This window comes from Anser cygnoides, chromosome 22, assembly GCF_040182565.1.
Source record: "Anser cygnoides isolate HZ-2024a breed goose chromosome 22, Taihu_goose_T2T_genome, whole genome shotgun sequence".
Lineage (NCBI taxonomy): Eukaryota > Metazoa > Chordata > Aves > Anseriformes > Anatidae > Anser > Anser cygnoides.
In genome coordinates, this window is record NC_089894.1 from 7,637,838 (window position 1) to 7,658,764 (window position 20,927).

General features: G+C 71.6%; 2 protein-coding genes across 2 annotated transcripts; both read right to left on the bottom strand.

Moving 5' to 3' along the window:
* Window positions 1-2,719: 2,719 nt before the first annotated feature.
* Window positions 2,720-7,453, bottom strand: CDC6 (cell division cycle 6). Its single transcript, XM_066981427.1, has 11 exons — window positions 7,309-7,453; window positions 6,462-6,720; window positions 5,992-6,267; window positions 5,684-5,883; window positions 5,361-5,521; window positions 5,130-5,236; window positions 4,787-5,030; window positions 4,408-4,472; window positions 4,048-4,253; window positions 3,184-3,324; window positions 2,720-3,101 (listed from the first exon to the last, which is right to left on the bottom strand). Exons 1-11 carry the CDS (start codon window positions 7,381-7,383, stop codon window positions 3,012-3,014), a joined length of 1,824 nt encoding a protein of 607 aa, XP_066837528.1. The 5' UTR covers window positions 7,384-7,453; the 3' UTR covers window positions 2,720-3,011.
* Window positions 7,454-8,228: 775 nt separating this feature from the next.
* Window positions 8,229-20,118, bottom strand: WIPF2 (WAS/WASL interacting protein family member 2). Its single transcript, XM_066981419.1, is given in 9 exon segments — window positions 8,229-8,981; window positions 9,439-9,540; window positions 9,678-10,067; window positions 11,006-11,228; window positions 11,230-11,657; window positions 12,057-12,176; window positions 12,318-12,450; window positions 12,814-12,908; window positions 19,902-20,118. Coding segments are annotated over 9 exon segments (1,749 nt in total). The 3' UTR covers window positions 8,229-8,940.
* Between the last annotated feature and the right edge of the window lie 809 nt (window positions 20,119-20,927).

The window sequence follows — 20,927 nt, forward strand, 5'->3', positions numbered from 1 at the left end:
GAGCACCCCCAGGGGGGTTGGGGGTCACCGAGGGGAAAATTTTGGGGGGGGGGGGAAGGCGGGGGGGGGACAGATGGGGGGGGCACAGGGCTGGGGAGGTCCTGAGCACCCCAGGGGGGTCGGGGGCCACCCATGGGCCCCAGGGCTGCAGGGACCCCAAATGGGGGGGAAATGGGGTGGGGGGGAGGGGGCATGGCCTCAATTTCCCATGGGTGACCCTGGGGGGGGGGGGGGGGGAGGGTTGCTGGACCCCCCCGGACCCCCCCCAGACCCTCCCCCAGAACACCGGGGCCACCGCGGCAAGGCCCAGCCAGGAGGAAGGTGCCAAAGGGCTCCCAGATGGGCTCTGCGCCCCCCCCCAGGATGGGACCCCCCCCCAGGATGGGACCCCCCCATTGCCCCCAGCCCCACTCCCCCCCCTGTGCTCCCCCCCCCAAACCCCCCAGCACCAAACCCCACTGCGTGCCGGGGCCATGCCGGGAGGGCTTGCGGTGTCCCCAAACGCGAGGTCACCCCACGCCCCCCCCCCCCCCCCTTTTTGCCCCCCCCCGTGTCCCCCCCCCCGGCCCTGCAGCGGGTGCAGCGGCGCGGAAGCGGCTGTCAGATGGCATCTGGGTGCCGGCGGTGACAGCGCGGGGAGGGCACCGTGGCCGCCCACGTGGCCCTTATGTAAGGAGAGGCCACGGGAGGACAGCGGGGCGCCGGGGACACCGGCGTGGGGACACCGGGACGCCGAGGGGGGGGCACCAGGGGGACGCAGGGATGCCAAGGGGACACGGTGGGGACCCACCGGCAGCACCCCGGGGTGCTGAGGCCGTGGGGCACAGGGTGCCATGCTCGCCGGGACACCGGCATGGCCGGGACACCGTGGGGACACCACGGGGACACCAGCGTGGGGACACCAGGACCCCGGGGGGACACCGTGGGGACACCGTGGGGACACTGTGGGGACCCACCGGGCACCCACCGGCAGCACCCCGGGGTGCTGAGGCAAGGGGACAGGGGTGCATGGCATCAGGTTCCACGCTCTCCGTGCCACCGGCACGGCCAGCACACCGTGGGGACACGGTGGGGACACGGCGGGGACCCCCTGGCAGCACCCCAGGGTGCTGAGGCAACGGGATGGGTGCGCACAGCACCGGGTGCCACGCTCACCGTGCCACCGGCACGGCTGGGACACCGTGGGGACACCACGGGGACACCGGGACGCCAGGGGGACAATGGGGGGACACTGGGGACACCCACGAGCAGCACCCCGGGGTGCTGAGGCAATGGGATGGGTGCGCACAGCACCGGGTGCCACGCTCACCGTGCCACCAGCATGGCTGGGACACCCTGGGGACACCGTAGGGCCACGTGGCACCCAGGTGCCCCCCCTGCCCAGTGCCACCCTCGCCCAAACCCACCTGGGTGGGGGGGTCGGGGGGGGGGCGCACGGCCCCTGCGTCACCGCCGCGTCACCGCGGGCACCCGCAGTGCCACCCGCTTCCGTCCTGGCCCCCGTGGCACCGGGCAGGATGTGGCCCCTGGGGGGGGGGGAGGGCACGGTGGTGGCACCCCCCTTAACCCCCCCCCCCCCCAAAAAAAAGGGGTTTGCCCCAGGGAAGTGGGTGTTGGGGTGCTGGTGCCCATGGGTGACAAGGACACGGGGGGGGGGGGGGGGGGCACAAAATTGCTGACCCCCCCCCATGAGGCTGCACCACCATGCACACAGCCCAGCTACAAATAGCGTCCACCCCCCCCCACCCCTGTTATCAGCTCAGCTCCACTGGGGGGGGCACCGGGCCCTGACCCCCCCCCCCAGCCCTGTCCCTGCCTGGGGGTCCCCAAAGTGTCCCCTGGGGCTGGGGGGGGGGGGTGAAATGGGGGGCGGGGGGGGCAGCTCAGCACCAGCATCCTGCCAGGCACCTGGGGGGGGGACGGGACAAGGACAGGGCCGGGTCCTGCACCACGGGGACCCCACAGCCCCGGGGGGGGGGGGGGGGGACCCCTAAAGGCCCCCCCAGGCTGAGGTTGTGCCATGTGCCCCCCCCCCCCCAGCAGCCCCCGCACCCGGTGCTGGGAGCCCTGGGACCACACGGACAGGGCTGGGGGGGCAGCAGCCCCTTACCTTGTGCCCCCCCCCGCCCCCGGGACCCCCATTGTGCCCCCCCCACCCCCTGCCCCCCCCCCCCCGAGGGGGGGGGCCCAGCCAGGGCCAGGCCCTCATTAGGCTGCGGGAAGCGGCTGAGAGATCAAAGCGCCCGGCCCCAATTAGCGCCTGCAGCCCCCGGGGGGGTGGGGGCGGGCGTGGGAGCGGGGCTGCCCCCCCCCAACCCCCACCCAGGGCTCTGGGGACCCCCCCGGGCAGGCAGCACCCAGCGCAGCACCCATGGGTGCCCCCCCCCCCCCCCACTGGGGCAGGGATAAGGTGAGGCCCCCCCCCCCCCCAGATCTCCCACTGCCTGGGGGGGGTTATTAATGGCAGGATGGGGGGGAAGGGGGGGGGAAGGGGGGGGGAAAGGGCTGGGCCCCCCCTTCCTGGAGCCCCCCCCTTACGCCCCCGCAGCCGGGAGGCTGCAGAATGAGGTCAGAGCCGCCCTCGGTTAATGCAGGCGGAGGAGGCGCCGTGAGCAGCTGGGGGGGGGACAAAAAGGGTGGGGGGGCCAGAAATGGGGGGGGGGCACACCCAGGACCCCCAGGGAGCAGCGGGGGGGGAGCCCCCAGAGGCAGGAGCCTGTCACCGAACCAGGACTTTATTAGCAGCAGGAGATGGGGGGGTGGCAGCACCCCCCCCCCAAAATGGAGCATGGGGGGGGGGGTGGCGGAGGGGGGGGGCAGCAGCCTCCCACCCCTTAAAACCAACAGAAACAAGAAAAATGGGGGGGGTCCTGCTGGATCCAGGGGCAGCCGGGAACCCCCCCCCTCTGTACCCGTGGCTGTGCCGCTAAAACCGCGCCGAGCACTGCGGGGGGGGGGAACGGGGGGGCTGTGGTGTCCCGGGGGGGGCTGTGGTGTCCCGGGGGGGGCCCCTAAAGCAGCCCCCGCGCCAGGATGCTCCCCACCAGCGCGGCGTCCTGCAGCGCGTGCCGTGCCTCCTCCTCCTCGATCTTCAGCGACACCTGGGGACGGAGACAGCGGAGGGGCTCAGCACCACAAAGTGGGGGGGGTGACCCCCTCCCCCCCAGCCCCCCCAAATCCTACCTTGGCCAGCCGGGCCTCCTTGGCCCTCTTCAGCCGCAGGACGCCGCGGGCCTCCAGCAGGGTGACGAGGGACAGGCACTCGGCCTGGTCCACGGCGGGGAGCTGCTGCCGGCGGCACACGCGGCTGTAGGCGTCGTGGAGCTGGGGGCAGCGGGGGCAGCGTCGGTGGGGGGGGGGACACCACGGGGACCCCCCAAGGAGCCCAGGGACCCCCAGGACCCTAAGGACCTCGGGGATGCCAGGGAACTCGGGGACCCCCAAGGAGCCCAGGGACCTTGGGGACAGCAGGGACCCTAAGGACCCCAGAGACCCTAAGGACCCCGGGGACCCCAAGGCTCTTGGGGACACCGGGGGCCCTAAGGACCCCAGGGACCTCGGAGACCCTGGGGACTCCCAAAGACCTCGGGGACCCCAGGGACCTTGGGGACGCCAGGGACCCCAGGAACACAAGGGACTTCGGGGACCCTCAGGACCCCAGAGACCCCAGGAACATGAGGAACTTCAGGGACCCTCAGGACCCCAGAGACCGCAGGGACCTTGGGGACGCCAGGGACCCCAGGAACACGAGGGACTTCGGGGACCCTAAGGACCCCAGCGACCTTGGGGACACCAGGGATCCTAAGGACCCCAGGGACCTCAGAGACCCTGGGGACACCAGGCACCCTAAGGACCTCATGGGCTTCAGGGACCCCCAGGAACCCCAGGGCCCCCAAGAACCCCAGGAACATCAGGGACCCTAAGGACCCCAGGGACCTTGGGGACCTCAGAGACCCCCAAGGAGCCCAAGGACCTCGGGGACCCCAAGGACTCTAAGCACCCCAGGGACCCCGGGGGACCCCCAAGACCCCCGGCCCCAAACCTCACCTTCCCCAGCGTGACCTCGCGGGCGCGCAGGTGCCGTGCGAGCAGCAGCAGGGAGCACACGAGGACTTTCTGCTGCAGGGGGAAGGTGTCCGGGGCCCCGCGCCCCCCCGCCGCCATCCTGTCCCCAAACACCTCCGAGAGGACGCGGGAGACGTGCGGGAGCCCCACGCGCGTGGGCACCGGGGAGGGCGCGGAGGGGGGGTCACCTGCAGGCAGAAAGGGGGGGGGGGGTGTCAGGGTTTTTTTTTTGGGGGTGGTACAAAACCCAGCTGTCCCCCAGGGAGGGGGGACACCGAGCTTTGTGCCTCCCTTCGGGGCCGCCCCCCAGTGACCCCCCCACGCCCCCCCCCAACTACTCACAGCCGGGCGGGGGCTTGAGGAGGGTCTGGGTCCTCACGTCCAGCTCCACCAGCTCCACAGCTCGCCTGCGGGGAGACGGCCCCGGCCCCCTCAGCACCCAGAGCCGGGCTCAGCACCACCACGCGTCGCCCCATGGCGCTGAGCACCCCCTTTTCCTGCCTCCTGCCCCCCCCGCGACCCCCCCGGGACACGGCGTCACCATCTTTCCTCCCCGTATATCTAATAATAAACGCATTTAACCTAAACCTCCGCTTTTTCAGCTTAAACCCCCCATCCTATCACCACCCCCCCACAACAAAAAGCCCCCCCCCAGCTTCCCCGAGCCCCCCAGGGGGGGTCACTGGAAGCAGGAACCCTTCACCCCCCCCCGGTCCCTCACCTGCAGACGTCGAGGGCTTTGCGCGCGTCGCCGGACACGGCCGAGACCTTGCGGGCGCAGAACTGGAGGGCGCGGGGGTCCACCAGGGGCTCGGCCCCCCCCCGGGCCAGGCGCTCCTGCAGGATGGCCGCCAGCTGCTGGCGGCTGTAGGGGGGGAAATGCAGCAGGCGGGGGGGGCCGGGGGCCAGGCGGGCGTGCAGCCGCGCCAGGCTGCGCTCCGTCAGGTCCAGCGCGTTGGCCAGCCCTGCGGGGCACAGCGGGGTTAAGGGGGGGGACTTCGAGGGGGTCCAGGGGGGGCTTGACCTCGATTTTGGAGGCAGGGGGGGGGTGATTTTGTGCTCACCGATGAGGACGAGCCTGGAGCCGGGCAGCCGGGGCCACTCGAAGATGGTGTAGAGCACGTCCTGCCCCTTGCTCTCCAGCTGGTCCAGCTCGTCCAGCACCAGCAGCCTGCAGGGGGGGGGACACACGCTCAGCTCAGCCCCAAAATCCCCCCCTCCCCGCGACCCCCTGGGGGTACCCAGGGCAGGGGAGAGGACGGGATACGGGTCCCAGCCCCTGCCTCGGGACTCACAGCATGGGCCCCGCGGCCGTCAGCTCCTTCTCCAGCCTCCTGAGCGCCTCCCTCCCGGCCCCCGGCAGCCCCAGCTGCTGCGCCACGGCGGGGAAGACGGCGTGCGGGGTGCTGAGCGCCATGCAGTTCAGCACCACGGTCCGGCTCCCCGCCAGCTCGTCCTGCCAGGGAAAGGGAAACACCACGGGGGGGGTCAGGGCATTGCACCTCCAGCTCGTAAAACCCCAGGGAAAGACCCCCACCCCCCCCTCGCCCCCGAACGCGGGACCCTCTCCAAACCCCCCAAAGTTTCGGGGTTCCCGCGGGGAGCCCGGCCCCAGCACCTGGCAGTCGCGCAGGACGCAGCTCAGGCACGCCGTCTTGCCCGTCCCGGGGGCTCCCGAGATGTAGAGGCTGCCGGGGCGCCGGGCGCCCAGGTGCTCCCGCAGGAATTGCCGGATGGCGCCCGCCTCCCGCTCCCGGCCCTGCAGGCGCTCGGGCACGGCGGCGTGCAGCGCCCGCTTCGCCTGCTGGTAGCAGGTCCCTGCGTTGGGACAGGGGAAAAGGAAAAATAGGGTTAGGGGAGGCTGTGTGTCCCCCCCCCCCCACACACACACCTTGGGGACCCCCGTCCCGGGCCGCCCGCACTCACCTTCAGGCCTGAAGAGCCGGGCGCGCGCAGGATCCCCGCTGCGCCCCAAGCTTTGGGGGGTCTCCTGCCCTCGGAGCGGCGTGGATGGCCCCGGGGTGCTGGGCTTCTCCGGGGTGCTCGGTGGCTTCCCCGGGGTGCTCAGCTTCTCCGGGGTGCCGTGCTTCCCCGGGGAGGCCGCGGCATCCCCAAAAAGCAGGCGGCGCCCCCGGTTCTCCTTGCTGCGCTTGGCCGGGGAGCAGGGCAGGGCGTGGGGGACGTTGCACAGGTTGTCATCGCCTGCCGAGGGGGGGGACACGAGGGGACAGCTCAGCCCAGCACCACGGTCCTGACCGCGACGCTGCTCCGAGCGCTCACAGGGGAGAGAAAAGCGCTTTGCACCCCGGAGGACGCCCCCCGGCCTCACGCGGCAGCACCCAGGGAGGGGGCTTCAGCCCTGTCCCAAGGTGGGGGGGGGGCACGCGGGGGCTCACCCAGGCGCTTGCGGGGGCTCAGGGGCAGCGCTTGGCTCCGGGGCGAGAGCGGGGCCGGGGCTGCGGGGCTGGGCTCCGCGGGGCTCCTGGGCAAGGGCGAGAGGTTCGGGGCGGCGGGGTCATGGTCGGGGCCATCCAGGGGGGGCTTGGCCGGGGGGGTCTTGGCCGGGGGGGCGGCGAGGCAGCGGGCGCTCCTCCGGCGGGGGAAGCCGATGGTGGCCTGGCTCTGCGAGCGGGTGCTGGGCATGGCTGGGGGGCTCTGTGGGGAGAGGCAGCGTCACACCGGGAGACCCCCGCCCGCAGCTTCCCCTGGCCCCCCGCCCCCCCTCCGCATTCCCCGGCTCTGCCCACACCTCCCCATAGCCCCCCAGCCCCGCATGACCCCCTATCACCACCCTTACCCCATGTGCACTCCCCATAGACCCCCAGCCTTGCCCGTGTACCCCAGCCCTATAACACAACCCCCATCCCACCACCCTTACCCCATGTCTGTGCTCCCCACAGCCCCCCAGCCCTATATGACCCTATATCACCGCCCTTACCCCACACACGCTCCCCGCAGCCCCCCAGCCCTACAATGTGACCCCATACAACCCCCACCCTCACCCCACGCGTGCTCCCCACAGCCCCCCAGCCTCGCCCCATGTACCCCAGCCCTACGACGACCCCATACCACTGCCCCTATCCGCCCTATAGCCCTGCCCCCCATGCCCCACAGCCCTCTGCCCCCAATATCCCGGCCCCCACACGCCCCTGCTCCCTGCCCCATAACCCTGGTGCCCTGCCCCTGTGCCCTGCCCCATAGCCCCCCATAGCCCCCCACGGCCCCCCGGCCGCCCCCACCAACCTCCTGGCGCCAACTCAGCCGCAGCCCCGCCGTTCCCGCCACCAGGCCGGCCAGGCCCCGCCCCCGCCGCCCCATTGGCCGCGCTCCCGCGCCGCCGGCGCCAATCGCCAAGTCCCGCGCCAAGCGCTCCGGCTAATTGGCGCCAACGCGCGGGGCATGCCGGGAGGTGTATGCCGCGGCGCGCAAGGCTTGCTGGGAGATGTAGTCCTGGGGGGGGGGGGGGGGCGGAGGGGCTGGGGAGCCTCCACGGCCCCGAACTGCCTCCCAGTATCACCAGTCCCAACTCTCCACCACTCCCAGTATCCCCAGTCCCGGTTCCCCACGGCTCCCAGCATCACCAGTCCCAACTCTCCACCACTCCCAGTATCCCCAGGCCCAGCTCCCCACCGCTCCCAGTATCCTCAGCACCCCCAGTATCCCCAGTTCTCCCAGTATCCCCAGTCCCAGCTCCCCAGCCCTCCCAGTATCCCCACTCCCAGCTCCCCAGTGCTCTCAATATAACCAGTGTCCCCAGTCCCAGCTCCCCAGTGCTCCCAGTATCCCAAGCACCAGTGCTCCCAATATCACCAGTCCCAACTCTCCACCGCTCCCAGTACCCCAGATCCCAGCCCCCAGTGCTCCCAGTATTCCCCACTCCCAGTTCCCCAGTGCTCCCAGTATTCCCCACTCCTAGTTCCCCAGCCCTCCCAGTATCCCCAGTCCCAGCTCCCAGTCCTCCCAGTATCCCCAGTGCTCCCAGTACCCCCCAGGCGGAACTGGGGCACCCAAGCAGAGCCCCCAGCGAGGCGCTGCATCCCCAGGGACACCGACGCACCGTTATTTCCTTTATTTAACCCAAATCCGTGCTCACGGCGGGGGGGGGGGGGTCCCTCCTCCCTCCCCGCCGCCCCCCCCGCAGCCCCAGGGACCGAGGCGGGCGCTCGGGGAGAACCATTTCTTCCTTTATTTAACCAAAACCGCGTCCCCCCCCCCCCAGCAACGCGCCTCGCTCCCAGCTCCGCGGGGGAAGGTTCCAGCCTCGTACAAAAACCAACAATAACAACAAAAACAAGTTAAAGGTGAGGATTTTAGTACAGCCGCCCCCAGCCCGCGCCCCCCCCCGCAGCACAAGCATCCGGACCCGGTTAACGGGAGCCCCCCCCCCTCCCGGCACCGGCTGTCGCTCAGCGTAAGGCAAAGGGAGCCCCCCCGGGGGGCCGCATCCTGCCCCCCCCCCCCCGCTGCCTGTGGGGTAAAACGCCCGGATTTGGGGATTTAGTGTTAAAACGGGGGCTGCGAAACCCGTGGAGGACCCGTGGCGGTGCTGAGCCCCCCCCCAAGGCTCCTTCGGTGGGTCCTGTGCAAACGAAGAGCTCCGGGGGGGGGGCTCCGTGGCTGCCCCGTGCCCCCACACCCCCCGCTCCCCCGAGCTCCTTGTGCCGCGGTGGGGAAGGGCTCGGGGGTGAGGGAGGGTTGGGGGGGGCGCGGGGCTTGGGGGGGGGCACGAAGGCGCTGGGAGGTTCTCATGCAGGTTTCCTGGGGCGGGGAGGTGTTTTTTTTTTGGGGGGGGGGTTCCATCGGAGGAAAAGGGGGGGGGGGGGCAGCAGCTCCGTGCCCCCGCTCAGGAAGAAGCCGCCGGCGCCGCCACCGCTTTCACCTGGGGATGGGGGGCAGAGGGGGGGCCCCGCGCGTGGCTGCGGGGAGAGAGAGGGGACGGTGAAACCGGCACCCGCACCAAAAAAAAACAGGGGGTTAGAGCCCCCCCACCCCCCCCCCGGTGCTCCCCTCACTCCCCCCCAGCAGGGGGGGGCTCTTAAAAAAAAATTCATGGCTCTGAAAATAACCCAGCTCAGCACGCCCGGGGGGGGGGGGGAGTGCGGACCCCCCCGCGGCAAGGCCACGGTGCGGAGCGGAGGGGGGGGGAGCCCCCAGGCTGGGAGCAGGGACAGGCAGGACCCGATATAAAATAATAATAATAATAATAATAATAATAATAATAATAATAATAATAATAATAATAATAATAAGGTAATAAATATTCATAATAATATTAATATAATAAATATTAAAAATATAATAATAAAAAATAATAAGTGGAAATAAGTGGAAATAAAAATAAAAAATAAGGCGGGGGGGCCGCGGCCCCCTTACCTCTGTTGGATTTGCTGGGGTAGATCCTCTGGAAGTATTTGTACTCCTCGGGGGCCGGGAAGTCTTCGACGGGGTGGAAGGAGTACTTGGCCTCGAAGTCGTCTGCAGAAAACGGGGGGGAAAAAACAAAAAGCGGGGCGAGGGGGGGGGGAAAGATGAAGCCAAAGGGCTCGGCGCTGTTCCCGGACCCCCCCTGGACCTCCCCGGACCCCCCCACGCCGCCCCCGAGCCGCACTCACCCAGCAGCGCCCTGACGGCGGCGATGGAGTCCCGGTGCCCGTTTCTCACCGGCGGGGGCGGCGGCGGGGGGGGCCCGGCCGGCGTGCGGGTGGGCGGCGGGGGGGGCTTCCCTCGGCCGGGGGGCTCGGAGGAGCCGTGCAGTCTGTAGGGGGGGGGCGGCGGAGGCGGGGGGGCGTCGCGCCCCCCGTTGCGCAGCAGCGGCGGCGGGGGGCGGCGGGGGCTGCGAGGAGAGGGGGGGGGGGCTGGGGTGGGACGAGGCCCCCCCCCAGCTCCCCCCGGGGGGGCAGAAAACCCCGGCTCAGCGGGGTGGGGGGGGGACAGGGACAGGGCCATCCTCCCCTGGGACATGTGGGGACGTTCCCCGCTCGCTCCCGATGTCTCTCTGCCCCCTGCCACAGATCAGGGTGGGGGTGAGCCCCCCGGGGTGGGGGTGAGCCCCCCCCAGGATGGGTGTAGGGCCCCCAGGGTGGGGGTGAGCCCCCCAGGGTGGGGGTGAGCCCCCCCCCGGAAGGGTGTGAGGCCCCCAGGGTGGGTGTGAGCCCCCCAGGATGGGTGTGAGCCCCCCCCAGGATGGGTGTGGGCCCCCCAGGTGGGGGTGAGCCCCCTGGGGTGGGTGTGAGCCCCCCCAGGTGGGCATGAGCCCCCCAGCTCTGCCCGCCGAGCCCCCCCCGGGCCGAGCAGCCCGATGTTTCGGGACCCAGGTCTCGCTCTGCCCCCAGAGGGGCCGCGAGCTCGCCCGTGCGAGGCTTCGAGGCGCTGCGGGTCCGTCTGCACCGCCAGCGGCGCGCGGGGTCCCGCGGCAGGACCCCCCCACCCCGTCCCCGTCCCCGACCCCCCCCCCCAGACCCAACCCCTCGCTCCCGCCCGGCCTCCGCAGGCTCCTCGTTAGGCTAATTACCCGCAGCCGGGCTGCGACCCGGCCCGGGGAGGCTGGCAGGGCCGGCAGCACGGCGCGGCTTGGCCGGGGCCCAGGCGGGAGCTGTGGTCTGGCCGCGGAGCCCGAGAGCGCACGGGGGGGCACCGGGGGGGGGCACGGCCACATCCCGGTGCCAACAAGAGGCACGGGGGGAGCTGGACAAACGGAGCCCAGGACCAGGGCCTCCCGCAGGATGGAACAACCCCGAAACCTCCCCCCGCTCGACCCCTGTGCTGGAAGAACCTCGCCGCGTCCCGGTGCCGCTGCTTCCCCCCCACTCCCCCCACCCCAGCCCCCCCCAAAAAAAAAACCCCACCACGACGGCTCCTCGCGCCCCGAGGCGCACCAGAGGGGCTCCGTCCCCGAAGAGCACCCAGCTTTTTTTTTTCTTTTTGTTTTTTTCTTCCTTACCTGCAGCGCGGCTGGGGGGGTCCCTGGCCGGCGGCGGGGGGCGGCCGCCCTGGAGAGACGGGGAGGCGGCGGCGGGCGGCGGGGGCGCGAGCCCCCGTAAGGGGCCGGGCGCCTTCCTGTGCAGGGAGTTGTGTCTCTGCGGCAGCTCGGGGGCGGCCTCGGCCACGGGGCTGGAAGGGCCGTTGGGGACGCCGGGGGGCTGGCGGTAAGGGGGCGGCGGGGGGGGCGAGGGCCTGGCCTTGAGCCCCGGTGCGGTGGCTGACGGGGGACGGAGGGGGTTTGCCGGGCGGCGGGGCCGGGGGTCCGTCCCTGCCGGGGGGCGGGCGCTGTCCCGGGGTGGGCGGCAGGGGCTTCTCCCGGTTGTAAGAGGGGATTTTGGGGCCGGGGGCGGGCGGCGCGGCGCTGCGGCGGCCCGGCGGCGGGGGCGGCGGGGCGGACGAGCTGTGCTTCATGCCGGTGGCGCCGGCGGCGGCGGCGGAGCTGGGCCGGGAGAGGTCGGGCAGGGAGGGCCTCTGGGTGCGGGGCAGCTCCGGCGGGGACCCTCGGCTGCCGTCGGCATCGTCCTGGGGGCGGCTGCTGCCGGCCGGCACCGGGGGCCTGGGGGCGGCTGCTCTGGAGCCAGGCGCTTGCGGGGTTTGCTTCGCCGAGCCGTCTGCGGGGAGGGCAAGAGGAGTGAGGAGCCCGGGACGGCGCCGAGCGCCGGCGCTGAGCCCACGGCGCCCGCACGGGGCATCCCGCCCGCCCCGCGGGGAGCTGCCTGGCACCATCGGGGAGCTGGCAGCGGGCTTGGCGCCGCCATCGGCTCGCTGGCACGGGCGGCAGGGGCGCCGGGCGAGGCGAACGCAGCGCTCGGGGCCCGGCGGGGAGGAGGTTCGGGCGCTCGGGACACCGCACGGAGACCGCAGCGTGCCCGCGGCCCCGCGGGGGCACTGAGCCGGGGGGGGGCCCTGCTGCCGAACCGCCGAAATCCTCGGGCACGCGCGGCGAGAGCCTCGACCCCTTCCCACCCCGGGGGGGCTCCCAGGGAAGGCCTCGCCGAGCGCAGCCCTACCTGAGCTCTCCTTCGCTCCCACGGGCCGCAGCTTGGGCACGCCGCCCTGGAAGAGGCCCCCCTTGGGCTGGATCGCGGCCGAGCCCGCGCCGTAGCCGCCGCCGCAGCCGCCCTTGGGCTCTGGGAGGAGAGAGGCACGGGGGTCACGGCGGGCAGGATCGGCTCCGGCCGGGAGGAACGGCGCGGGGAGAGGCGGGAGGGCGCCCCGAAGGGGCACGGCGGCGCCCCGCGCAAGGGGCCACGCCAGGCAGCTCGACTCACTCTCGAGGATCGGGGCGCTGCGGTCGTTGATCTGCGTCACTTTCCTGAGCTTGGTCCCTTTACAGATGTCCTGCAGGAGGGCCCCGCGGCCCCGCTGCTCCTCTCGGCTCAGTTTCGGCGGCTCCGTGTTCGCCTGGGGACCAGGGGCCGCTCAGCAGCAGCTCAGAGCCAGCCCAACAGCGACGCGCGCGGCGGGCACGGCCCGATCGCCCCGTCCCGTTTCTGCTCAGCCCCAGGCGCCCCGGCCCCCGGGCAAGCCCCCCCGGCGAGCCACGGTGGGGCAGGAGGTGCTGAGCCAGAGAAAATCCTGGAAGGGCCCACGGGCAGCCCCTTCCCTCCCGCGGACTGCGGCGAGGGAAACCGAGGCACGGCCTGGGGGGCGCCTGAAGGTGCTGGAGGAGGTCTGGGGACCAGAGGAGCCGTGGGCAAGGAGCGGCTGGAGGAGGGGGGGGGTGAAGAAGGGGGGCGTCAGCGGGCCGGGAGAGAAGCCCCTTACCTGGCTGAAGGTGGGGGGCGGCGGGGGGCCGGGCGGCGGCGGCGGCGGCGGGGGGGGATCGGCATCGCGGCTGCTCAGTGCTGGGGCCGAGCCCGGTCACTCATGGCTGCGGGACGGAGAGAGGGAGAGGTGAGGATGGAAGGGAGAGCTGCAGGAGGAACGTGGCCCCGCGGACAGCGCCGCGACGCCTCGCCCCCCGGGGCTACGGCCGTGGGAGGCCCCCGGGGTGCTGCACCCACGGGATCTGCACCCGGAGCTGCCTCGGCCCCGGCCCCACGGCCCCGGCGCGTCCCCAAACCCGCCTCGACGTGCTGCGGGAGCCCCAAGCTCCCCTCGAGGGCCGAGCGGCCGCGGATCCGCAGCAGGGACTGAGCGGGGCCGGGAGGGAGCCCGGGAGCACCACGAGGGGCCGGGACCCGGCCCGTGCCTCCGACGGCAGCCACCCGACGGCGGTGGCGGCGAAGGGAATAGGAATGTGGTGACGTGGAGCCGCTCAGGGTCCCCGTTTCGGGGGCAGACCGAGGGGTGAGGGGGGAACAAACGCCCCCCCCGGAGCCTTCTGGGCTCCTTCCCCCAGGAAAAGCCCCGCTGTGAACGCCTTACCCCAGAAGCTCCTTTACAACCCCGGCGACGGAAGGCAGGCGCCCGCGCCCTCTGTAAGGGCTCGTGTCGGGTATTTAAACCTCAGACCCCCTTCTCGGCCTCAGCTCCCGCTGGATAAACTACGGTTCACTGCTGCCGCGGCGCACGGAGCCTAAAATAAGACAGGGCCCGTCCCCGGGCTGGCCGGCCCGCAGACAACGGGGCCCCGCGGTGCTGCTGTGGCTCCCCCTGCCCCGAGCCCAGCAGCAGAGCTCGGCGGCGAGAAAATAACCACGGAAAGCACCCGAACGAGAAGGGGCTCCGCCGCTGAGCCAGCGGGCGCGGGCAGGAGCCACCCCTGCAGCCCTCGGGATCGCCAGGTCCCTGGGGGCACCTCCACAGGGCCCTCTCCCCCCCCCGAGGGGTCCCCTCAGCCCCCGAGCCGCACCTTGCTGCCGAAACGCGCCCCGCCGGGCTCTGCGGGGGGGGACGCTGCGCCGAGGCGGCCCGGCAGCCCCACGCGGGGCTGTGGCGTTCGCGGCCAGGCGGGATCGCAGCCAGGGCGGCACAGGCGCGCCGGGGAGCTGCCGGGACGGGTCCGAGCAGGAGGAGATCCTTCCCCGTGTGCTCCTTCTCCCTGCTCCTTCTCTTTGTGCTGCTTCTTCCTCCTCCTTCCTCGGCTCCTTCCCTGGCTCCTTCCCCAGATCCTTCTCCATGTGCTCCTTCTCCTTGCTCCTTCCCCATGCTCCTTCCCTGTGCGCTTCTTCTCCCTCTGTCTTCCTCGGCTCCTTCCCCATGCTCCTTCCCTGTGTGCTCCTTGCTCCTTCCCTGTGTGCTTTTTCTCCCTCCTTCCTCATGCTCCTTCCCTGGCTCCTTCCCCGGCTCCTTCCCCGTGAGCTCCTTCTCCCTGCTCTTTCCCTGGCTCCTTCCCTGTGTGCTTCTTCTCCCTCCTCCTTCCTCGGTTCCTTCCTCGTGCTCCTTCCCTCTGTACTCCTTCCCCAGCTCCTTCTCCGTGCTCCTTCTCCTTGCTCCTTCCCCGTGCGCTTCTTCTCGCTCCTTCCTCGGCTCCTTCCTCAGCTCCTTCCTCAGCTCCTTCTCCATGTGCTCCTCCCTGGCTCCTTCCCCGGCTCCTTCCCTGCCCGCAGCAGGATCGCGTCCCCAGGGGGCTGCGGAGCGCGGTGTCAGGAGGGGACGGCCGGAGCCAGCCGGGCTGGAGGTGCTTAGCAGAGCTGCTGCCGAGAAGCACGGCCGGTAACGAGGCTCCTGGCCGGTAACGAGGCTCCTGACTCGGGGATCGGGGCTCCTGACTCGGGGATCGGGGCTCCTGACTCAGTCCCGTGTGTCACGGACCCGAGCCAGCACCGCTGGCCGTCACCTCCGCCACCAACCCACATCCCCCAGGGCCACCTCCCGGGGTGCAGCCGGGGAGGAGAGGGGGCATTTCCCCGCCCCGGGAGCCCCTTGGGGGGGAGAATATATTTACCCGCGCCCGGGTAGAGGCTGCGAGCTGGCAGAGCGCGGGAGGAGGGCAGGGAGGAGCTGAACCCGAAGCAGCTCGGGGAGAAACCGGCACCGAGCCCCCGGGAAGCGGGGCGCTGCGGCTCGGCCCCGCTCGGATGAGCGGCCGAGGTCGCGCTGAAAGGCAAAAAGCAAGAAGCAAAAAGCAGAAAGCAAAAAAAAAAAAAGCAAGAAGCAAGAAGCAGAAAGCAAGAAGCAGCCAGGCCGGAGGAAGGGGGCTGAGCGGTGCTGAGACCCCGGTGGGAGCGCTGGGGCCGTCCCCCCCGCCTTCAGGCCACAGCCCCGAGATCTCTGACAGTCCTGGGAGCAGCCGTGGATGGCGAAGGGCAGGGAGACGCGACCCAAATCCTCCGGGGGTGAAAAAAAGCCCCCCCAGTGCCGCTCAGCGCCCCTCGCTGCCTCGCGTTTGCCGTGCAGAGACCTCCCGGGACGCGGCGGCCGCCCCGTGGCTCCCCCACCGTGGGGCCCTCCCCGTGCCCACCCCCGGGGGGTTTCGAGGGCTCCCGGTGCCGTGGCAGCCCCCTGAGCTCGTGGGGAAAGGCCCGAGGCAGGGGCAAAAACCCCAAAAAGCGACGCCCAGCGGCGTGTCGTCCCCCCCCCCCCCCCCCAAAAAACACCCGAATTCGCTCAGCAGCTGCCATCCTCCAGCAGGACGCACGCGCCTGGCTCAGCCCAGGGCCCCCCTCGGATGCTTCAAACGGCCCCGAGGGCTGAACCCGCCAGTGGCTGGGGTTTTGCCCGCTCAGCACCCAGGGCCCGCTCAGCACCCCAGGCCGGCGGGCATTTGGGTGCTGGGGGGGGGGGAGGAGCGAGACAGGCCGGCCCCAAAAGGGCAACCCCAGGCGCCGCCGGTGCCCCGAGGGCGGCGGGCTGGGGTTTTTTGGGCGCCCCCGAGGGCGGCTGCGGGACGCGGCCACACCGGTTCGGGGACGGCTCCCAAGGCCCGGACCTCGCCGGGCTCCTTTTCCTGACCCCCCCCGGCTCCCCACCCGAAGCCTTGCCCCCCCCCGCCCCCCGAATTCAGGCCCTGCCCTCCCCAACGTCTCAGCCCCTTCCTTCCCTGAGGGGCCGAGGCGGCGCCCTAAATGATTTACCCCACGGAGAGCCGCGGTGGGACCTCGGGGCCGGGAATCACCGACGGACCCCGGTCCCCGACGACGCGCTTCCCAACAAAACCCCGAATAAAATGTTTCTGATGATTACGGGACGGGCTCCGCAGCCCTCGGTGGGGACATGCCCCCCCCCCCCCGTAACCCCCGGACCCCGAGCCGGGGACGCGCCGGCGGCTCTGGGCCGAGCTCGGTTGGCAGAGGCAGGAGCAGGAAAAATCCTTTTTGGGAGCACAGACCCCCCCCAGTGCCGGTGAGGAGGGAGAGGAAGGCGGGGAGGCAGAGGCGGCACACGAGGGAGCGGCCGGGAGCCGCTCAGAGCCACGGCTCCGTCCCGCCTGTGCCCCCGAGGCGGCCGGAGCTGACCCGGGGAAAATTTGTGGGTTTGGGCTGCCCCGAGCGGCCTCAGAGGGGTCCCGGGGTGCTTTATAACCCCCCCTACACACCCAGCAGCACCGGGGTGCGCTCAGGAGGGTGCCAGGCGCGGAGCGAGGCGGGCCGGGGGAACCCGCGGCTCTTCTCTTCCCACCGCCGGGGCACGGAGCTGTCGGGGGAAACGGCCCCGGTGGTGTCGGGGGGGGGCGGGGGGGGGCAGGCAGCACGTCTCCAGCTCCAGCCTGCCACCCCGAGCTCACGCCAACAGCCGCCGTGGCGCCCGCGGGCTGAGCCACGAGGCGAGGCGAAAAACGCCGCCGGGACGGGCGCCTCGGCGGCAGCGGGCCCGCCGCGGGCTGAGCCTCACCGGAGGCCGGGGCTGAGCCCCCGGTGCTGAGCCCCCGGTGCTGAGCCCGGGGCCCAGGACCGTCGCCAAAGCCCTGGCGGCGCCGGCACGCACAAGCGGCGTCCCCACGAGGCGTCGCCGCGTCGCGAAGCCCCGGCGCTGCGCCGCCCGCTCCCCTCGCCGTGCGCCTTCCTCCTTCTCCTCCTCCTCCTCCTGGCTACCGGGGCGCCGCCAGCTCCGCTGCCTCTCCCCAGTGCTCCCAGTAGGTCCCAGTAGGTCGGAGGCGCTGGGGCCGTGCCTCTTTCGCAAGAGCTGCGGGCCGCGGCGCGAGGCGGCCAAGTGCCGGCAGGGTTCTCCCAGGCAGGGGCCGGCCGGGGACGCGCTCGGGGCGGCCTCGAGGGGCCCCAAAACCCCAAAGACCCGGCCGGGAGGCAGCAGCCGCCCGGAAAAACGTCCCCGCTGGGTTCGTCGGGGTTTAGGGGCTGGGGAAAGGCCCCTTCCCTCGCGGGGGTGCGCAGGGAGGGGAATTAGGGGACGCGCCCGGTGCTCGCGCGAGGCCCCGAAGCTGCAGGCACCGCGCACGCCGGCCGGATTTAGGGCACGGGATCAATGGGGGTGGGGGGGGGGGGCAGCGGCAGGGGTCCCGCTGGCGTGACGGCCCCAAACGGCCGGGCAGGGCCGCCCCACAGGGCCCCAAAACCTGGGGCTGGGGGGGGGAGCGAGCCAAGCGGGGTCCCCGCACAGCCGGGTCCATGCTCGGCTTCATTTTAGGGCCGCGGGCGCCACGAACGCTAACGGGGAGGGACACAGGGGCTGGGGGATGGCGCTGGGGGTGCTGGCCGCGAGCACGCCCCGCCACGAGACGCAGGACCCCGGCGGCAGCCCCCGGGTGCCCCCACAGCCCCGGGAGTCAAAGCCGCGCTCCCTCCTCCTGGATCGCGTCCTCAGCATGCTCATGCTGAGGTCTTAATTTGGGGGGGGGGTTTAAGCCCTGCGGCTCGTTAACGGGTTGGAATTTGGGGGTCTGACGCCCCCCGGCCGCAGCCGCCGTGAGCTGCGGGGCCTCACGCGCCCGCGTCGCCGGCCGATTTGGGGCCAAAAATTATTTTACTTTAAATAAACCCAACTCACGGCGTCGGGGGGGGGGGGGCAAGGGGGGCAGAAGGCAGCAGCCCGGGGGGGGCGGGGAGGGGATGGTGGCCCCAGGACACCGCTCACCTCCACCGGCATCCCGACGCTAGGCACGGGGTGGCACCGAGCTCGCTCGTCTCCGCCCTCTCCCCATTCTCGGGGGGCAGGAGGGGGTCCCGTGCTGCCGCCGGCCCCGCAAAGCCCCCGCAAAGCCCCACAAAGCCCCGCACCTCCCACCCACATGCAGGTGATATCGGGGAGGGGGTCGATATCCACACCCCCCCCCCCCCCCCCCCGCCGGCCCCGTTTGGTTCCCGGGACGGGGAAAATCGGGAGCGGGGAGCGCCCCGCAGGCAGCTGAGGGTCGGGAGGCAGCTCCTGCCTCCTCCTCCTCCTCCTCCTCCTCCTCCTGGCCCCAAAAAACCACCAGCCGGGGCCGGGGAGGAGTTAATTAGGGCAGCCGGGGCCAGGGAAGAGCTAATTAGGGCAGAGCCAGGGCGGCAGGGAGACAAACCCCAGCACAGCGCCGGCTCCCACAACCGCCCCCCCCCGGAGCTCAGCACCCCGCAGAGCCCCGCGGGGCTGGCGGCGAGCTGCGCACCCCCAGAGGCTTTGCCCCCCCAGGGGGAGCAGGGTCCCAGTGAGGGGAAGCTCGGCCTCACGGCCGGCAGCTCACCGCATTTACACCCCCCCCCCCCACGCCCCCCCCGAGGCCTCCCGGGACGCGGATCGGTGGCAGCGGGCTCCGAGGGGAGGCGGTGGTGCCTTGGGGACCCCCCAGGAGCCCCAATTCCGCCCCCCCCTCCTCCCCCCGACACCCAGAAGGCCCCGGGCAGGTGGCGGCTCACGGGGGGAGCTGCTGGGGGGGGGGGACACGGCAAAGGGATGGCGGGGCCGGAGCCTTCCCCTGAGGGCAGGCTGGGGCATGCTCTGCCCAGGGGTCCCGGTGTGAGCCCCCCCCGGCTCCTTAGGGACCCCACAGCCCCCTTACAGACCTCACACCCCCCCACACTGCCTCTCTACCCACCCTACACCCCCCCCATTGCCTCCCTATGGACCCCCCACTCCCCCAGCTGCCCTCTCACAGACCCCCTGACCCCCCCATTGCCCCTTTAGGGACCCCACATCCCCCCAGCTACCCCCACACAGACCCCACACCCCCCCACTGCTTCCCTATGGACCCCACAACCCCGTTCTGCCTCTTTATACCCTCAGAACCCACCCACTGCCCCCATACACACCCCCTGCCCCCCCCCCCAAATCCTTATGGGCCTCCTGACCCTCTTATGCCTCTTTATAGACCCCTGCCCCCCCCCCACTGCCCCTTTACACACCCCAACCCCCCCCATTGCCTCCTTATGGCCCCCAGACCCCCCCGGCGCCTTCTTATGGATTCTCAACCCCCCCCCCACTGCCCCCATACAGACCCCACGCCCCCCCCCACTGCCTCCCTATGGACCCCCCGACCCCCTTCTGCCTCTTTATAGCTCCACAACCCCCCCCACTGCCCCCCACAACCCCACGCCCCCCCCCCCCTACCCCCCCCACTGCCCCCACACACACCCCACGCCCTCCCACTACCTCCTTATGGGCCCCACACTGCCCCTTTACACACCCCACCCCCCCCGTTGCCTCCTTACGACCCCCCAGACTCCCTTCTGCCCTTTATAGACCCCTTCCCCCCCTAACGCCCCCACACACACACTGTGCCCCCCCCCACTGCCTCCTTACGGGCCCCACGCCCCCCCCACTAGCCCCAAACACACCTCACGTCCCCCCCCCCCCCCCATACACCCCCCCCGTCCCCCCACACCCCCCTCACAGACCCCCACCCCCCCCACATCCCCCCTCCCACCCCCCCCACCGCCCCCTCATAGGCCCCACGCCCCCCCCAGCCCCACAGGACCCCCCTCCGGCGCCCTCCTCCCCCCACAGGCCCCGGTACAAGCGCGGCCACGGCGCCCCGAGAGACCCCCGAGACCCCCCGGGCCCCCCAGCCCCTCCCGGGGGCCCCCCCCGCTCCTCACCGCCGCCCGCGGCCTCCTCCCGCCGCACCCGGAAACGCGGCCCCGCGCCGCCGTCCGCCCAACAAAATGGCGGCCGCCGCCCCGCCTGCGCCTGCGCGGGCAGAAGCCGGATGAGGGAGGGGCAGCGGCCGGCCGCGGCGCCATGTTGGGGAGGTCGGGCGGCCATATTGGGAAGGGCGGTGGGGAGGGAGGTGATGAGCAGGCGCGCGGCCGCCATCTTGGGAAGGTCAAGATGACGGTGAGGGCGCCCCGCTCTTCAGGCGGCCCGGGGGCGGGCGGAGATCCGCCGGAAGCCGAGATGCCGTTCGGGGCCCGGGGATGCCGCGGCCAAGCTCGGGGGCCGCCGCTCCCTGTGTAAAGCTCAGGCGGTTTTATTTTCTGGCAGCCATGTTGGTAAGGTCAGGCTACTTCCTCTGTAGCCGCCATGTTGGGAAGTCACGTGGCTCGCTGTTTGCAGCCGCCATGTTGGGAAGGTCACCGCGTCAGCCCGCGGCCACCCTGAGAAGGTCGAGGCCCCGCAGACGGTAGCGGCCCGCCGTGACGTCAACAGCACGCCTCTGACATCACTCCCAGCATGACGTCACTCCCACCATGACGTCACACCCCCCACCCCCCAGCAGCCCCCCCAGAGGCAGGACACGGGCACGGGGACAGCCATTTATTGGGCCTCAGGCTCGGCGGTGGGGCTTCCTTATTATTATTTTTTTGTTCTTTTTTTTTTTTTCCTCCTTTTTCTAAAAAATAGATTTACAATTAAAGACGGCATTTTTGGTACAAAATATATACATTCTGGGGGCGCGGCGCCCCAGGCATGGGCAGAAGCAGGGCTGCGGGGGGGGGGTGGGGAACACATACAAAAATAGGGGGGGGGGCTCCCCGTGGAGGGGGTGGGGGCAGGGGGCCGGGACCCCCCCCCATCACCCCCCCCCATCCCAAACCGGGGGCCAGGACCCCCCCCCACCGCCCCCCCCACCCCAAATCCCGGGGCCGGGACCCACCCCACACCCCAACCCTATGGGGGTGAAA